The following is a 14,253-nucleotide window of genomic DNA, read 5'->3' as shown; positions in this document are numbered from 1 at the left end:
TTGGAGGCTCCACGAGTCCCACTCTTCCCCTGTGGTGCCCCATCCCTGTGAGACCCTTTTTGGAGCTGGGGAAGTGGCTACTTGGGTTCTTTTCCTTGGGCCAAGGCAGCTGTGGGCCACCTTTACCTCGCCTAGGTTTGGGTTTGTCCCCAGCAAAGCCCTGGCAGTGGCCACTGTTGCCTCCCCTGCTGCTGGCTCACGTGGGCCCCATGTCAAGGGCACTAGGCAGGGCCCTTATGCAACCCAGTGAGGTAGGAGGAATCCCCAGTTTACTGATGGGGAGACTGAGGCCAAAAGAGTGCGGGACTGGGCTTCCCTGGTGACGCAGTGGTTAAGAATCCGCCTGCCAATGCAGGGGACACGGGTTTGAACCCTGGTCTGGGAAGATCCCACATGCCGCGGAGCAACTAAGCCCATGCGCCACAACTACTGAGCCCGCGTGCCACAGCTCCTGAAGCCTGTGCACCTACAGCCTGTGCTCCACAAGAGAGGCCACCACAGTGAGAAGCCTGTGCACCACAACGAAGAGCAGCCCCCGCTCGCTGCAACTAGAAGAAGGCCCGCATGCAGCAACGAAGACCCAACGCAACCAAAAATAAATAAAATAAATAAATTTTTTTAAAAAAAGAGCGGGACTGCCCAGGACCTCACAGCTAGAATTTAAGATCTGTGTGGTTCTCCTCTGCTGGGCCTGGGCAGCCTTCAGGAAGGGGATGGTCAGGGCAGGCTTCCTGAAAGAGTGGGAGGAGGGAGCCTGGCCTGTGAGCAGGTCCTCAGCCCTTAGGGCTGGCATGAGAGGCCAGTCCCTGGTCCAGGTGCGGTAGTCCCTCATTAGCCCAGAGCCTCTTGAGGAGGGCTAGTCTATTTCTTCATGAGAGTTGTGGGCGATTAAATGTCAGGAACAGAGTCCCCCTCACTGCCCAGGCTTGTCGCTGTCTGCCATGGCCTTGCTTGGAACGGTAATACCCACGCTGTTCCTGGGGACCTCTGTGTGGGCCTTGGGGACCTGGTCCTTAGAGGAATGAGCCCTCCATGGCTCCTAATGGGCTGAGCTAGCTGGGTTGTGCTGATGGGCCCCCCAGGCCCTCTAGGGTTTGGGTGAGCTTCGGGGTGGGCCTTTGTCATAAACGAAAGCCCTACTCCCTTCTGCTGCACGTCAGCCCAGCCTGGCTGCAGGCCCCTGGTTGTGGGATCCTGCCCTTGTCCTCAGAGAGTTCCCCCATCTCCAGCCTAGCCAGGACTTCCCAGCACCACTGGCTTCTCTTTTCCCCATGTCCCTTGAATGTTATTCTCCGTGATTCTATGTGGGAATGAGTGCTGGGTCGTGGGTTTCCTGCTCCTCTAAGCAGTTTTCCTCCCTCCCCCAAGCTCCCAAGTCCTGAGAGGGTCTCTCTTCCTGCCCTGACCTAGACCCTGCAGGGCAGAGGCCGTGCCTGTCCCAGGGGGTCTCCTCCCCTTGATGGCAGTCCCTGGGCAACCGGTCCTGGCTCTCAGGAAGAGGACCCTGCTGTATTTATTCTGGGAGGCGGGAGGTCACACAGGATGCAGCTTTTAAGAACCTGGTAGCGCCTCTCACCCTGGTGTCTTGTCCTTCCAGCCTGCGGTTGGCTTGATGGACTTGGAGAGCCTGAGGGCTGGGCTGGCACCTCCAGTGGGCAGAAGTACAAGGGGCCTTGTGTGGCCAGCAGGAGCCTGGGAGACTTGGGCACCTGGCCCGGAGCTGTTGTGTGCCTACCGGGTCCCTGTTTTGGGTGGGAGCCTCTTTTGCTTCCGGCACGGTCTCACTGGAAATGTACTCAGGAGCACGGGGCAGGCCACAGGGCACCTAGGACCCGCTGGCAGTGCGTGTTGTGTGTACGTGTGTGTGCACATGCAGCACACGTGTGGGGTGCTGCAGGTGGCCTGGCAGCAGGCTTCAGACTGACCCTGCAGTTGCTTGCCGGGCGGTAGCCACATCGTGGACGAACACCTCTGATCACTGGTGGGCAGCTGCGCAGAAGGGCCCGGGCTGTGGACCACACAGGGCCCGTTGGCCTGTATGCATTGTGTGTGTGAGGTCGTGTACCTGTGTGAGAGGTGTGGGAGTGGGGTGTCAGCAGCTCTGCACCGGAAAAGCATGCTGGTTTCTGTTTCAGAGGGCAAGGTTTGTGGTTATTCTGCAGTTTCTGATCTGGGCATTTCCCCTGTTCGGCTCCTCCTTCCATCTTTGGGAACCCTGTCTTCTCAGGCTGGGTCTTTGTGACCCAGTCTCCCTCCCCACCCACCCTCTGTTTTTACCTGAGCATAACTCTTCATTTAAAAAACCATTGTGCTACCCCTCCCCCCAGTGGTGTGCCTGCTTTTTCCGTTGTTTGTTCAGTCATTCAGCAAGCACTGGGTGGCCTTGCCCGGCCTGGGAGAGATTGAAGAACAAACACACACGTAGTGCCCCAGGGTGTCAGGGGCGTGATTACTGCAGGAAGGCTCTTCCACATTGGGTCTTTGGTGGGAGAGAGTGGAGTCTCGGGGGTAGACAGCCCCTGGCTAGGGAGCAAGGTGAAATGGGGGACAGGAAACAGGACAGTTCTTGCCCTCAGTCCAGCTTAGGTGGGATGGAGCAGAGAAGATGGGAGGGCAGAAGTAGCGACAAATCACTGGAGCCCCCTCACAGGGGCCTCGAAGGCTGGGGAAGGAGTGGGTTCTCCGTACTGAGCAACCTCAGGAGGGGTCAGAACAGCGTCCTGTACAGATTCGTAGGCTCAAGAAGGACGGCTGTCTGGTGAGACCTGGGGGGCAGGATAGCGGGGCCCTCAGCGGGAGGACTGGGCCTCTGAGGGTTGCCGGGGGCACGGGAGCAGGGCCCAGGGAGAAGCGGCAGTGTTCTGGCAGGGGAGCTGGGCCTGGGGCTGGAGGCGATGCCACTGTTTGAGGTGGGATAGGTGGAGCACAGCTGTGGCTAGAGGGACAGGAAGAAGGCCTTGGGATTGGGCCTCTTAGAACATTCCAGCCGGGGTGCTGTGCGCTTCGGGCCCGGAGGGCTCTGGGGGGAGGTGGGCCAGGCAGCATGCTGGCAGCGCTTCTGGCTCCAGATCTTCCGGGCCAGTCTGGGTCGAGAGCATTTGAAGAGGCTCTCGAGCCAAGGGAGCGCTCAGAGTCATTTCTGGCGGCTAAGCCAGGCTTCTCTCTTTTGACCACCCTAAATCTGTCTCTTTATCTGGCTGGAAAGTGTGCCCTCTGTGCAGGGTCCCAGCCAGCACCCGGGGGCGGTGTGAGTGTGCAGCCGGGCCCTCTCCAGGCCTGGGGTCACAACCTGTGTGCCTGCTCCGACTGCCTGTGCAGACCACAGACCACCGAAGATGACAGGGCTGAGGGAGGGGGAGGGAGGCTTGAATGAGTGCCCACCATGTGCCACCTACAGGGCTGGGCGCTCTGGGCTGTCAGGACTTTTGAGCTTAGCAACACCTCCAGGTGCCGCAGTCTGTTACCTGCGTTCACAGAGGGAAGCAGTGGGGTCAGAGTGATTGTCACTCTGCTGAGGTCACGCAGCTAAGGTGAGGTGGAGCCAGGAGTCTAGTCCCAGCAGGCCCACCCCAGGGCCCACACAGGTCTTCTCTGCCACCCTGCCTTCTAGAGAAATTCAGTCAAGCTCTTTGCTCTAGAGATAGTAAAACCGAGTTGGAGGGAAGTTAAATGAGTCACTCAGTGTCGTCTCAGAGTTAGTGGCTGAGGCGGTTCATCTGCCACTCTGACCTGGGTGCTTCCCCAGTCTGTGCCGTGAGGCCAGAATGGGAGCCATCCGTGGGCAGCCGCTGCTTTTGCTGGGTCTTGCTCAGGGATATTTAGGGGGTGAGCCGTCAGGCTGCACCAGTTCTCTTGGCCCAATCCCCTCCTTCCTCCTATGGACCCTGAAACCCATTTGGGCCTGCCCAGCCCCAGGCCTGCCCTTGGGACTTTATGATTCAGTTTGTGTACTTTTGTGTCAGGAAATGGTCCTCACAGAACAGCCGTGGGTCCCCATTTCTCTTTGTAGAGTCCAGCTCTTTCCCAGGTCAGTGACCTGCCTGTATTGTCAGCGAGGGAAGGTACACAGGACGGAGATTCCTGTTCCCGCAGACGCTCAGCTTTTAGCAGAGCTGTGTCCTTAGACTCAGCCCAGTTCTCTTCTGTCTCCCAGTAGGACTGAGTGGTCTTGACTCTGCCCCGCTTCCCAGGGTTGGGGGGGTCTCTCTTTGTGGTCCTCCATGAGGAGAGTGTGGGAATGAGTGGGGAGACAAGGCTGCCCTCGTTTCAGTGCTGACCCTGAGAGACCTCAGCCTGACCTTGACCTCTTCCCTGCCTTCCTAGTTGACATTCGAGAAATCAAGGAGATCCGCCCGGGGAAGACCTCACGGGACTTCGATCGCTACCAAGAGGATCCTGCTTTTCGACCGGACCAGTCACACTGCTTTGTCATCCTGTATGGAATGGAATTCCGCCTGAAGACCCTGAGCCTGCAAGGTGGGAGCTGAGGAGGTGGAGGAGTTAAGGGGAGCAGCCCCTGGCCCCAGGCTCAGCTCTTTGCCCCTTGCTCATAGCTACGTCTGAGGACGAAGTGAACATGTGGATCAAGGGCCTGACTTGGCTGATGGAGGATACGTTGCAGGCGGCCACACCCTTGCAGATTGAGAGGTAAGAACCACCCCCAGACGTGCTTAGGGTTGGGGCGTCGGGCTCTGGGGAGCAGGGCAGGGACTCAGGCCTCTGTGCCCAGAGCCTGCCTGCTGGTCTTCTCCCTAAGCCTGGTCCTCACCTCAGGCTTCTCTCCCTCCAGGTGGCTGCGGAAGCAGTTCTACTCAGTGGACCGGAATCGTGAGGATCGGTGGGTCCTGCGCTGTGGTTCTAGCCCAGCAGGGTGGGTTGGGGCCGCAAGAGCAATAGCCCACCTCCAGGCAGCTGCCTGGAGAACAGGAGGACCTGCCTCAAGCAGTGTGGGCAGGCGGTTCCTGGCACAAGGAGCTTCCTGCAGAAAGCCCTCTGATGGCCTTGTGCGAGTTGGCAGGAGAGGCCAGGGACGATAAGCCACGTGCCCTGCCACTGTGGGCAGAGACAGGCGGTGCAGAACTGGCTCTGGGTGTCCCGTAGTGTGTGTGTGTTTGGGGTGCTTTGAAGCTCACGGCTTTGAGGCCATGGTGTGACTACCAGAGGGGCTACAGAGAGGTGCAGGACAAAAGCTGGGTGATGGATGATAAGGACCGTTGACTGGGAGAGAGGTGGACACCACGGAGGGTGTTGAAGAGAAGCGTGACGTGACCCGGGTTCAGTTGCACAGAACTGCTAGCTGCGCTTGGAGAGTCCAGGGCAGGTGGAGTGGAGAACTCAGGGAGCAACTCCAACGCTCGGGGTGAAGAAGACTGGGTCAGGGTGGGGTATTAGGAAAGGGGTGGATTTTGGCTGGGCTGTATTTTGAAGATAGAGCCCAATAGCATTTCCTAGCAGATTGATTTTGGGGTGAGAGAGAGTTGAGGTTTACGGTAAAAAGCTTTTTGGCATGAGCATCTGGAAAGGTGGAGTTGCCATTGACTGAGATGGGGAAGGCTGTGGAAGGTGCACATTTGAGTGGGTGAAGTCCTGTGATGCCCTTAAGATGTTCAGGTAGAGATGTTGAGCAGGCATGTGCGTAGGACGAGTTCAGGGGAGAAGTCGGGCTGGAGCTGGAACCTGAGGAGCACATGGGTGATTTGGAAGGCCACGAGGCTGGAGATGCCTGGGGGTAACCTTGGCAAGAAAAGGGAAGGAGGCTGGTGGCTGATCCCAGGCCCATGCTGCCTCAACACTGGGGACTGGGGAGGTGAGGAGAGGAGCCAGCCAAGGGAAGTGGCTGCTTGAGAGTAAAGAGGAAAATCGGAGGGTGTGGAGCCCTGGAAGCCCAGGGAAGAGGGGGGTGGTCAGCTGAGCCAGGCCTTGTCACGTGTGGGGAAGACCGAGAGGTGCTCCTTGGACTTGACAGCACACAGGCCGTTGGTGACCTTGAGGCAGGCAGTGTGGGCAGAGGGGATGGGGTTCAGGAAATGAAAGGAGCCTGGGTCTCTCCTTTAAGGCACTGCTGTGAAGAGGAGCAGAGAAGGGGCAGTGGCTGGAGAGGAGGCAGGGCAGACAGGTGTTCTGGGGGGAGTGGCAACAAGCTGCGTGTAATGCTGATGGCAAGGAGTCCACAGAAGGGAAGCTTGATGACGCAGCAAGTTCCCTAACCTGCCCAGTGAGGACCCTGGCAGCCCGGCCCCGGGTGACTGAGACCAGGCAAGCGCTTGCTGAACAGCACGGGCTGATAGATAGCAGGACCGCCCAGGGCAGGGCTGGACCCCTCAGCGAGTTTTGGTGCTGCCTGCCAGGCCCTTGGGCAAGAGAAGGAGGGGCGCCCACATTCCCCTCCCCACCGCCACCACCTCCAGGAAGGAGGGCCGCCCTCTCCCCACCGTTTTCATCCTGTTGCCAGGCCCAGCACTGTCCTCTGCCCCATTCTCGGGCAGGGGTGCTTCCCGGTCAGGCCCCGGGAGGGTGCCCCACTGCCAGCAGTGGTCTTGGGCTGAGAAGGATCCTCCCCCTCCTCCCCTCGGAGGCCCCGACTCCCAGGGGCAGTGGGCGGGAGTCCTGTGAGCTGCCTGCCCCTCTCGGGGAGTTTGAGAGTGAGGTGGAAGGAGCCTGGAGGTCCCGCAGTAGTGGCTGCCTCTCTGTCCCTGGGAGAGCTGAGGGCCCAGACGTGCGGACTGAGCGGTGCTGGTGGGAGGGCGGCCCGAACATGGGCTCCCCTTGCCCCGTCCTGACCCACTTCACTGAGCCTGGTGACCCCTCCTTGCCAGAATCCTAGCTTTTCCTTCGCTCAGCTGAGGAGACCGAGGCCCAGAGAAAGGAAGGGACTTCCCTTGGTTACCCCATGGTTCTGAGCCAGCCTCACCGTCAGGACTGCAAGTCCCACAGTAGTGTTGTTTACCTGTTCAGCCCCAGGTGGACTCAGCCCACAGGTCAGAGGTCGTGAGAGGTGGGGTGAGGCCACTGGCGTTGTCCTTGTTTCCTCAGTATATCAGCCAAGGACCTGAAGAACATGCTGTCCCAAGTCAACTACCGGGTCCCCAACATGCGCTTCCTCCGAGAGCGGCTGACGGTAAGGGCCGGGGGGCCGTCTGCAGGCGGGTGGGGAGGCCGGCTGCCCCAAGCCCTGCGGGAGGCCTGACCAGACGTCCCACTCTGCCTCGCAGGACCTGGAGCAGCGCACCAGCGACATCACCTACGGGCAGTTTGCTCAGCTGTACCGCAGCCTTATGTACAGCGCCCAGAAGACGGTGCATGAGCCACCTGCCCCCACCGCCCCTACCCTGCTCTCCCTCCTGAGCCCCGCTTGCTTCAGCCCTGCTGCCCTGCTTGGGGGCGATTGGGTGCCATTTCTCCAGCTCTTCTCCTTGTGAGGCCTGCCCCTTTCTGCTGCCCCAGCCTTTCTTCCTGAGAGCCCCTTCCCCACGTGGCCTCCCAGGGGCTCTCGTGCTGACCTGGTTCTGTCTCCTGCAGATGGACCTCCCCTTCCTGGAAGCCAGTGCCCTGAGGTTTGGTTTGAGTTGGGGAGGTGGGGTTCTCCCCGGAGCCCTTCGTCCCTCCCCTGGTTGATTCCCGATGCAGGTGGGAGGCAGCGGGAGCAGGGGAGCCCTGCTGGCCCATTCTGGGCGGCTGTGCTGGCCGGGAGCTGGGTCCTGCCTTCCCAGGGGCCCCTCATTGTCTGTGGCCCATGCTAGCCAGCCGGCCGCCAGGCATTTCCCTTCTCTCCCGCAGGGCGGGGGAGCGGCCGGAGCTCTGCCGGGTGTCCCTTCCTGAGTTCCAGCAGTTCCTCCTCGAGTACCAGGGGGTAGGACTGGGCTGGGGTTGGGCCAGGGTGCTGCCTGAGGGGCTGGGCTTACCACCGGGTGGAGGCCCCTCACATGCCCCACCCTCCCACCCATCAGGAGCTATGGGCTGTCGACCGGCTCCAGGTGCAGGAGTTCATGCTCAGCTTTCTCCGAGACCCCTTGCGAGAGATCGAGGAGCCTTACTTCTTCCTGGACGAGGTGAGCCCTGCCCCTCACCCTCCATCGGGGAATCAGGGAGCAGACGGGCCCTCTGGAGCCCGGCCGGGTCCCTCCTGCAGTCCGTCGTGCCCCCGACCTGGATTGAGCACTCTCTCCCGTGTCACCCTGTGCCGTGGCCCAGGGCAGGGGCTCATCTTCTCTTCTCTGCGCATTTGCTCCTGGGCAGTTCGTCACCTTCCTGTTCTCCAAGGAGAACAGCATATGGAATTCACAGCTGGACGCCGTGTGCCCCGACGCCATGAACAACCCGCTGTCCCACTACTGGATCTCCTCCTCCCACAACACGTGAGTGGCTCCCTTGGCCCACACCCGACCCCCGGAGGTGGGTCTCGCCTGACCACCCCGCCCTGCTTCCCTGTCCAGGTACCTGACCGGGGACCAGTTTTCCAGCGAGTCCTCCCTGGAAGCCTACGCCCGCTGCCTGCGGATGGGCTGCCGCTGCATCGAGTGTGCGTGGGGGCTAGGTTGTGGGGGGGGCGGGGGGGAGGCCTGCCCGCTTGACTCTGGTCACCTTGCTTGCTCCCCAGTGGACTGCTGGGACGGTCCAGACGGGATGCCAGTCATTTACCATGGACACACCCTGACCACCAAGATCAAGTTCTCAGACGTCCTGCACACCATCAAGGAGCACGCCTTTGTGGCCTCAGAGTGAGTGGCGTGGCTCGGCTGCAGCTCTCTCCTGGGTCCCTTGAATGCTCTGCCCCCCCTCCCTGCCTTCCACCTCCTGCCACCTGCTGGAGCCCAGCCTTCCCGAGCCATTCACTTACTGCGCGCTTGGCCCACCTGCTCACTCCATGGATCCTTCTCAGCCTGTGGAACACAGTTAAGTTCTTCTCATCCTCAAAATTAATTCCTTAACCCTGGGCTCTCAAGGCCATTGCCCCGCCAGCTCCTTTCCCGTCACAACCCAGAGAATTGTCTGTGCTCCTTGTGTCTCACTCTGCAGTTCCTATTGTTCCCCGCAACACGGGGTCACTAGTCTCTCCCACCTCACTGAGGGGGTCACCGGGGTCCCCCAGTAGCTAAATTTGGAGGCTGCTTGTCACCTCTCCCGACCTTGGGTGTAGGATGTCTCTCCTTGCTGATGGGGCAGCCTCCACGACGAGATCAACTCTGGGGACACCTGTCTGCAACAGTCCCAGCCCTTGGTTTCTGCTGCACCCAAAAGTGCCTCTCTAGACCCCTCTCCTACCCCCCACAGTGGCCAGGGCCTGCCTCTTCTCTGGGGTGGCTCCCCTCTAGAAAGGACCTTGGGCCCTAGGCTCCTAACACCTCACTCTGTGAGGGTCTGAGCTGTGACTCCTCGGAATTGCAGGATCTGTGTTACGCGCTGGTCCCCCACCCTGCAGGTACCCGGTCATCTTGTCCATCGAGGACCATTGCAGCATCGCCCAGCAGAGGAACATGGCCCAGTACTTCAAGAAGGTGCTCGGGGACACACTCCTCACCAAGCCCGTGGACATTGCTGCTGACGGGCTCCCCTCACCCAGCCAGCTCAAGAGGAAGATCCTCATCAAGGTAGGGCTTTGGGGGCCCCACTCCTCCGCTCCATCTGTGGGTCCAGGCCTGGGTGAGGAGGTGGGGCTCTGGGCCTGGGCCTGGGAAGCCACGTCGTGGCCTGTCCCCCACAGCACAAGAAGCTGGCTGAGGGCAGTGCCTATGAAGAGGTGCCTACATCCGTGATGTACTCTGAGAACGACATCAGCAACTCCATCAAGAATGGCATCCTCTACCTGGAGGACCCCGTGAACCACGTGAGAGCTGGGCCTGGCTGGGCCTGGCTGGGCCTGAGGGGCAGGGTGGTGAGAGGGCTCTGCTCACAGGCCTCGCTCCCGCCTCTTCCAGGAGTGGTATCCCCACTACTTCGTTCTGACCAGTAGCAAGATCTACTACTCCGAGGAGACCAGCAGTGACCAGGGCAACGAGGACGAGGAGGAGCCCAAGGAGGTGAGGGGCTGGCCCAGGGCCGGGGGCTGGGCTGGGATGAGAGTCACCGAGCGTCTCTGCCGTCGCCCTCTGCCTTGCAGGTCAGTGGCAGCACAGAGCTGCACTCCAACGAGAAGTGGTTTCACGGGAAGCTCGGGGCGGGACGGGATGGGCGGCACATCGCCGAGCGCCTGCTCACGGAGTACTGCATCGAGACCGGGGCCCCCGACGGCTCCTTCCTCGTGCGTGAGAGCGAGACCTTCGTGGGCGACTACACCCTCTCCTTCTGGTAACCCTCCCAGCGCGTGCACACGTGGATCCGACGCCGGCAGGGGCGGCCAGGTCCCACAGTGCGTCACGCGCACACGCGCTTGCAGTTAGCGCGGAGCCCCTAGAGGGCCGCCCCCACCTGAGCCGTCCTCAGGGTGTCTCCTGCCTGAGGCCTGGTGCCTCGCCGCGGGTGGAGCGTGGCGTGTGTCCCGGCCTGCTGCTCACTGCCTCCCCGTGTCCCCTCAGGCGGAATGGCAAAGTCCAGCACTGCCGGATCCACTCCCGGCAGGACGCAGGGACCCCCAAGTTCTTCCTGACAGACAACCTCGTCTTCGACTCACTCTACGACCTCATCACACACTACCAGCAGGTGCCTCTGCGCTGCAACGAATTTGAGATGCGCCTCTCAGAGCCCGTCCCGCAGACCAACGCCCACGAGAGCAAAGAGTGAGGGCGGGGACAGGGACGGGGCGGGAACCCGGGGGTGGTGGCTGGGGCTGACTCGGGCCCGTCCACAGGTGGTACCACGCGAGCCTGACCAGAGCGCAGGCCGAGCACATGCTGATGCGTGTACCCCGGGACGGGGCCTTCCTGGTGCGGAAACGGAATGAGCCCAACTCCTACGCCATCTCCTTCCGGTGAGGGGGTGCCCCTGGGGGGCTGGGGCGGTGCGGGCATGCCTGGTCCAGGCTGCCCTGACCCTGTGTGGCTGTTCGGTCCCTGTCAGGGCTGAGGGCAAGATCAAGCACTGCCGCGTCCAGCAGGAGGGCCAGACCGTGATGCTGGGCAACTCAGAGTTTGACAGCCTCGTGGACCTCGTCAGCTACTACGAGAAGCACCCCCTGTACCGCAAGATGAAGCTACGCTATCCCATCAACGAGGAGGCGCTGGAGAAGATCGGCACAGCGGTGAGAGCCTGGGAGGCGGGGCAGGGCAGGCCGCACCTGACGGTCCCGGGGTGCTGTGGATGTGGGGAGCAGAGAGGCCCGCGGGCTGCGGTGCTGCTGGGAGGGCCAGCTAGCCCAGCTGGAGCCAGGAAGGCATCCTGGAGGGAGTGGCCTCTTGAGTGGCGTCTACAGGGACAGGCACAAGCTGGCCGGGTGAAGAGGTGGGGGCAGGCGTCCAGCAGAGAGATCCCCGTGGGCCAGGATGTGGGGTGCGGAGGTCCTAGGGCTCACACAGGGAGAGGGTCTGCCCGGGGCTGGGCGCAGACCAGCCTCTGTCCCCAGGGCAGGGGCGCGTAGGCTACAGAGGCACGGTTGTGGAGCGAGACCAGCGCTGGAGGAAGGCAGGGCTGTGGGGCAGGAGCCCCAAGGGCTCTGGGCCAGAGGTGTGGCCGTGGGGAAGAGGAAGGGGTCCAGCGTAGAAGGTCCACTTGAGACTCTTGTCCTTGGACCTGGGTGGCCTAGGCAAGGGCTGCCGCCTGCTGGGGCTGGGGTGTGAGAGAAGTGTGCTGGGGGCCTGGGGCAGGCGCAGGGGGTGCTTCAGGAACTGAGACTTTGGAGCCGTGGGCGCGAGGGCAGAGAGAGGAGGGGTGAGGCCAGGCCCCTGAGGTTGGGGGACCCTGGCGGACCAGGTGCATGAAGGCGGCCGACTTGGCCCGGTGAGGAGGGGAGGGGACACGGAAGCCAGCAGCCACTTTCCCCTCTGGGCGTTAACAAAGCCCCTTCTGTCCCGTTTCCAGGAGCCTGACTACGGGGCCCTGTATGAGGGCCGCAACCCCGGCTTCTACGTGGAGGCGAACCCCATGCCGACTTTCAAGGTGCAACACCGGGCTCTGGGCGCAGGCAGCTGGGGAGCGTCTCCAGCTGCTTGGGGCTTGCATTCTCTGCCCAGGGCCGCCTGCGGTCTTCGGGGAGAAGTGGTGTTTGTGGTTTTCCGAGGCCCGAGAGGGGGTGAGAGGTGTGCGGTTGGTGTACGACCGCGTCTCTCCCAGCGCCGACCCCTCCCCAGCCCCGTCCCTGGGGGTCAGCACCGACCCTTCCAGACTACTCCCCAGGTGACCCCCGTTTTCTCCCTGGGGGCAGTGAGGTGGGGGTGGGGCATGCTGGCCAGAAGACGGTGTTCTCTGCCCCTCCCTCCCTCCCTCCCTCACCTTGTGGAGCTCTCTGTCAGGGCTTTTTTCTAAGGGGTAAGGAGCTGTGCCCTTTTCCTCACCCCCTTTCCTCAGCAGCCAGGGAGCCTGGGAGAAGATTTCTTCTCCTACTTTTCAGATGAGGAATGATGGGGTCCCAGGCACACCGCAAGGCTTCCGGTCCCACAGGAGGCACTCAGCACCTGCAGACACTCCCTTCCTAGCCTCCTGGCCTGGCTCCTGGGGCCCCGGGCAGGGGCTTGCAAGGTTCTCCCCGGACCCTGAGGAGCTTCCTTGGCAGAGGCCCTGCTCTCCCATCCCACCTGCCCTGGAGCCTCCCACAGGCCCGGGCTGAGGACGGTAGTGAGGCTGGGTCACTGGCAGTGGCACCTGAGCCCCAGCTGGGCAGCCCCAGCACACGTGTGTGCGGCCGCAGGTCAGGAGAGGAGGGGGAGGGCCCGTCTGCTTTGACCGGTGCTTCTCTTCCCCGCAGTGCGCTGTCAAAGCTCTCTTCGACTACAAGGCCCAGAGAGAGGACGAGCTGACTTTCACCAAGAGCGCCATCATCCAGAACGTGGAGAAGCAGGAAGGAGGCTGGTGAGCCAGCTGAGAGCCCGTGGTGCAGGGCCAGGCATCCTGGGCGCCGGCGGCGTGGACAGTGAGAGGGGCTTGGGCGGCACGGGCCTGCACGGGCCCCGAGGTGCACCTGCAGGGCTGCCCTCCTCTGGGGGGTTTGGGGTGGCTGCTAGGGATCATCATGCTGCGGCTTCCCCAGGTGGCGTGGTGACTATGGTGGGAAGAAGCAGCTGTGGTTCCCGTCGAACTACGTGGAAGAGATGGTCAGCCCTGCGGCCCTGGAGCCTGAGAGGGAGGTGAGACCAGAGCCCCGTCCGTGGGACGGGGCTCCTGTCCCCAGACTCCCTTCCTGTGCACACGCCACCACGGGCAGGGTTAGCGTGCCTGCGCGTGCACAGCCCCTCACGTGCGGTCCCGTCTGCCCCGCGGTCTCTGATAAACATGGGCCATGCTCGTGCGTTCACACGCCCACTTGTCAGATGTATTTCCCGCGTGTGCACATGTGGGCACAGTGGGCGTGCTGACCGTCCGTGGGCTTTGCCTCCCGCAGCACTTGGACGAGAACAGCCCCCTGGGGGACTTGCTGCGGGGGGTCTTGGATGTGCCGGCTTGTCAGATAGGTGAGCCCCCAAGCCCCTTCTCTGCCCCTTAGGGTCACGCAGTCCCTGGTGGCCCTCTTCAGGCCCCAACAGAGAAAGCCGATGGCCGGACCCCTAAGGGCTGCCCTCACCCTGAGCTCTCCCCATTCTTGGATACACTCTTGACGCCCAGGCTCCCTTCTTCACCCCTGGCCTTGACCCCTGCGTGCTCGCCCCGTGCAGGTGCTGTGGAGGGTGCCGCTGGCGAGCTGACGCCCACGGTCCTGATGGGCTGGTCCCTGGGTTGACAGAGGCTTGGGGACGGGGTGGGGAGGGGCACGCGGCCCTGAGTGGCAGCGACTTGTTGCGGGGCTGCAGCGTCCTCAGCTGTGAGGCGGGCCTGGCAGAGCAGTGCCGCCTCACGGGGTGTGGGGTGGGGACTGAGGCACGTCTGTCCCCATCTCTGCGCTCCTCTCCCTCCCTCCCTCCCAGCCATCCGTCCCGAGGGCAAGAACAACCGGCTCTTCGTCTTCTCCGTCAGCATGGCGTCGGTGGCACACTGGTCCCTCGATGTGGCTGCCGACTCGCAGGAGGAGCTGCAGGACTGGGTGAAAAAGATCCGGGAAGTGGCCCAGACCGCGGATGCCAGGGTGAGAGCCTGCCGGTGGCCCTCAGAGCAGCGGGGCAGCCCCGGGTGGGCAGCCCCCGCCTCTAGGCAGGGATCGGGGGAAACACACTTGGTCAGCGGTATGGCGTGTTG

The 14,253-nt window shown here is 62.3% G+C and overlaps 1 protein-coding gene across 2 annotated transcripts in view; it reads left to right on the top strand.

The window, feature by feature from the left end:
* The window catches only part of PLCG1 (phospholipase C gamma 1), a 34,854-nt gene that overhangs the window by 14,983 nt on the left and 5,618 nt on the right, over positions 1–14,253 (top strand). For both annotated transcript variants that reach the window (XM_060078656.1, XM_060078655.1), the window contains exons 2-24: positions 4,324–4,476; positions 4,554–4,647; positions 4,790–4,837; positions 7,033–7,117; positions 7,212–7,295; positions 7,519–7,553; positions 7,777–7,849; positions 7,947–8,048; positions 8,236–8,354; positions 8,433–8,518; positions 8,597–8,717; positions 9,419–9,587; positions 9,701–9,823; positions 9,915–10,016; positions 10,097–10,284; positions 10,512–10,712; positions 10,784–10,903; positions 10,993–11,173; positions 11,950–12,027; positions 12,833–12,936; positions 13,115–13,211; positions 13,466–13,535; positions 13,986–14,143. In XM_060078656.1, the coding sequence (XP_059934639.1) occupies positions 4,324–4,476; positions 4,554–4,647; positions 4,790–4,837; positions 7,033–7,117; positions 7,212–7,295; positions 7,519–7,553; positions 7,777–7,849; positions 7,947–8,048; positions 8,236–8,354; positions 8,433–8,518; positions 8,597–8,717; positions 9,419–9,587; positions 9,701–9,823; positions 9,915–10,016; positions 10,097–10,284; positions 10,512–10,712; positions 10,784–10,903; positions 10,993–11,173; positions 11,950–12,027; positions 12,833–12,936; positions 13,115–13,211; positions 13,466–13,535; positions 13,986–14,143 (2,591 nt within the window). The remainder of the gene's footprint in view (positions 1–4,323; positions 4,477–4,553; positions 4,648–4,789; positions 4,838–7,032; positions 7,118–7,211; positions 7,296–7,518; positions 7,554–7,776; positions 7,850–7,946; positions 8,049–8,235; positions 8,355–8,432; positions 8,519–8,596; positions 8,718–9,418; positions 9,588–9,700; positions 9,824–9,914; positions 10,017–10,096; positions 10,285–10,511; positions 10,713–10,783; positions 10,904–10,992; positions 11,174–11,949; positions 12,028–12,832; positions 12,937–13,114; positions 13,212–13,465; positions 13,536–13,985; positions 14,144–14,253) is intronic.

The sequence above is a fragment of the Mesoplodon densirostris genome, chromosome 16, assembly GCF_025265405.1.
Source record: "Mesoplodon densirostris isolate mMesDen1 chromosome 16, mMesDen1 primary haplotype, whole genome shotgun sequence".
NCBI classification, from domain to species: Eukaryota; Metazoa; Chordata; class Mammalia; order Artiodactyla; family Ziphiidae; genus Mesoplodon; species Mesoplodon densirostris.
The sequence above is the reverse complement of the archived record's forward strand: the minus strand, read 5'-3'. Positions and strand labels throughout refer to the sequence as shown.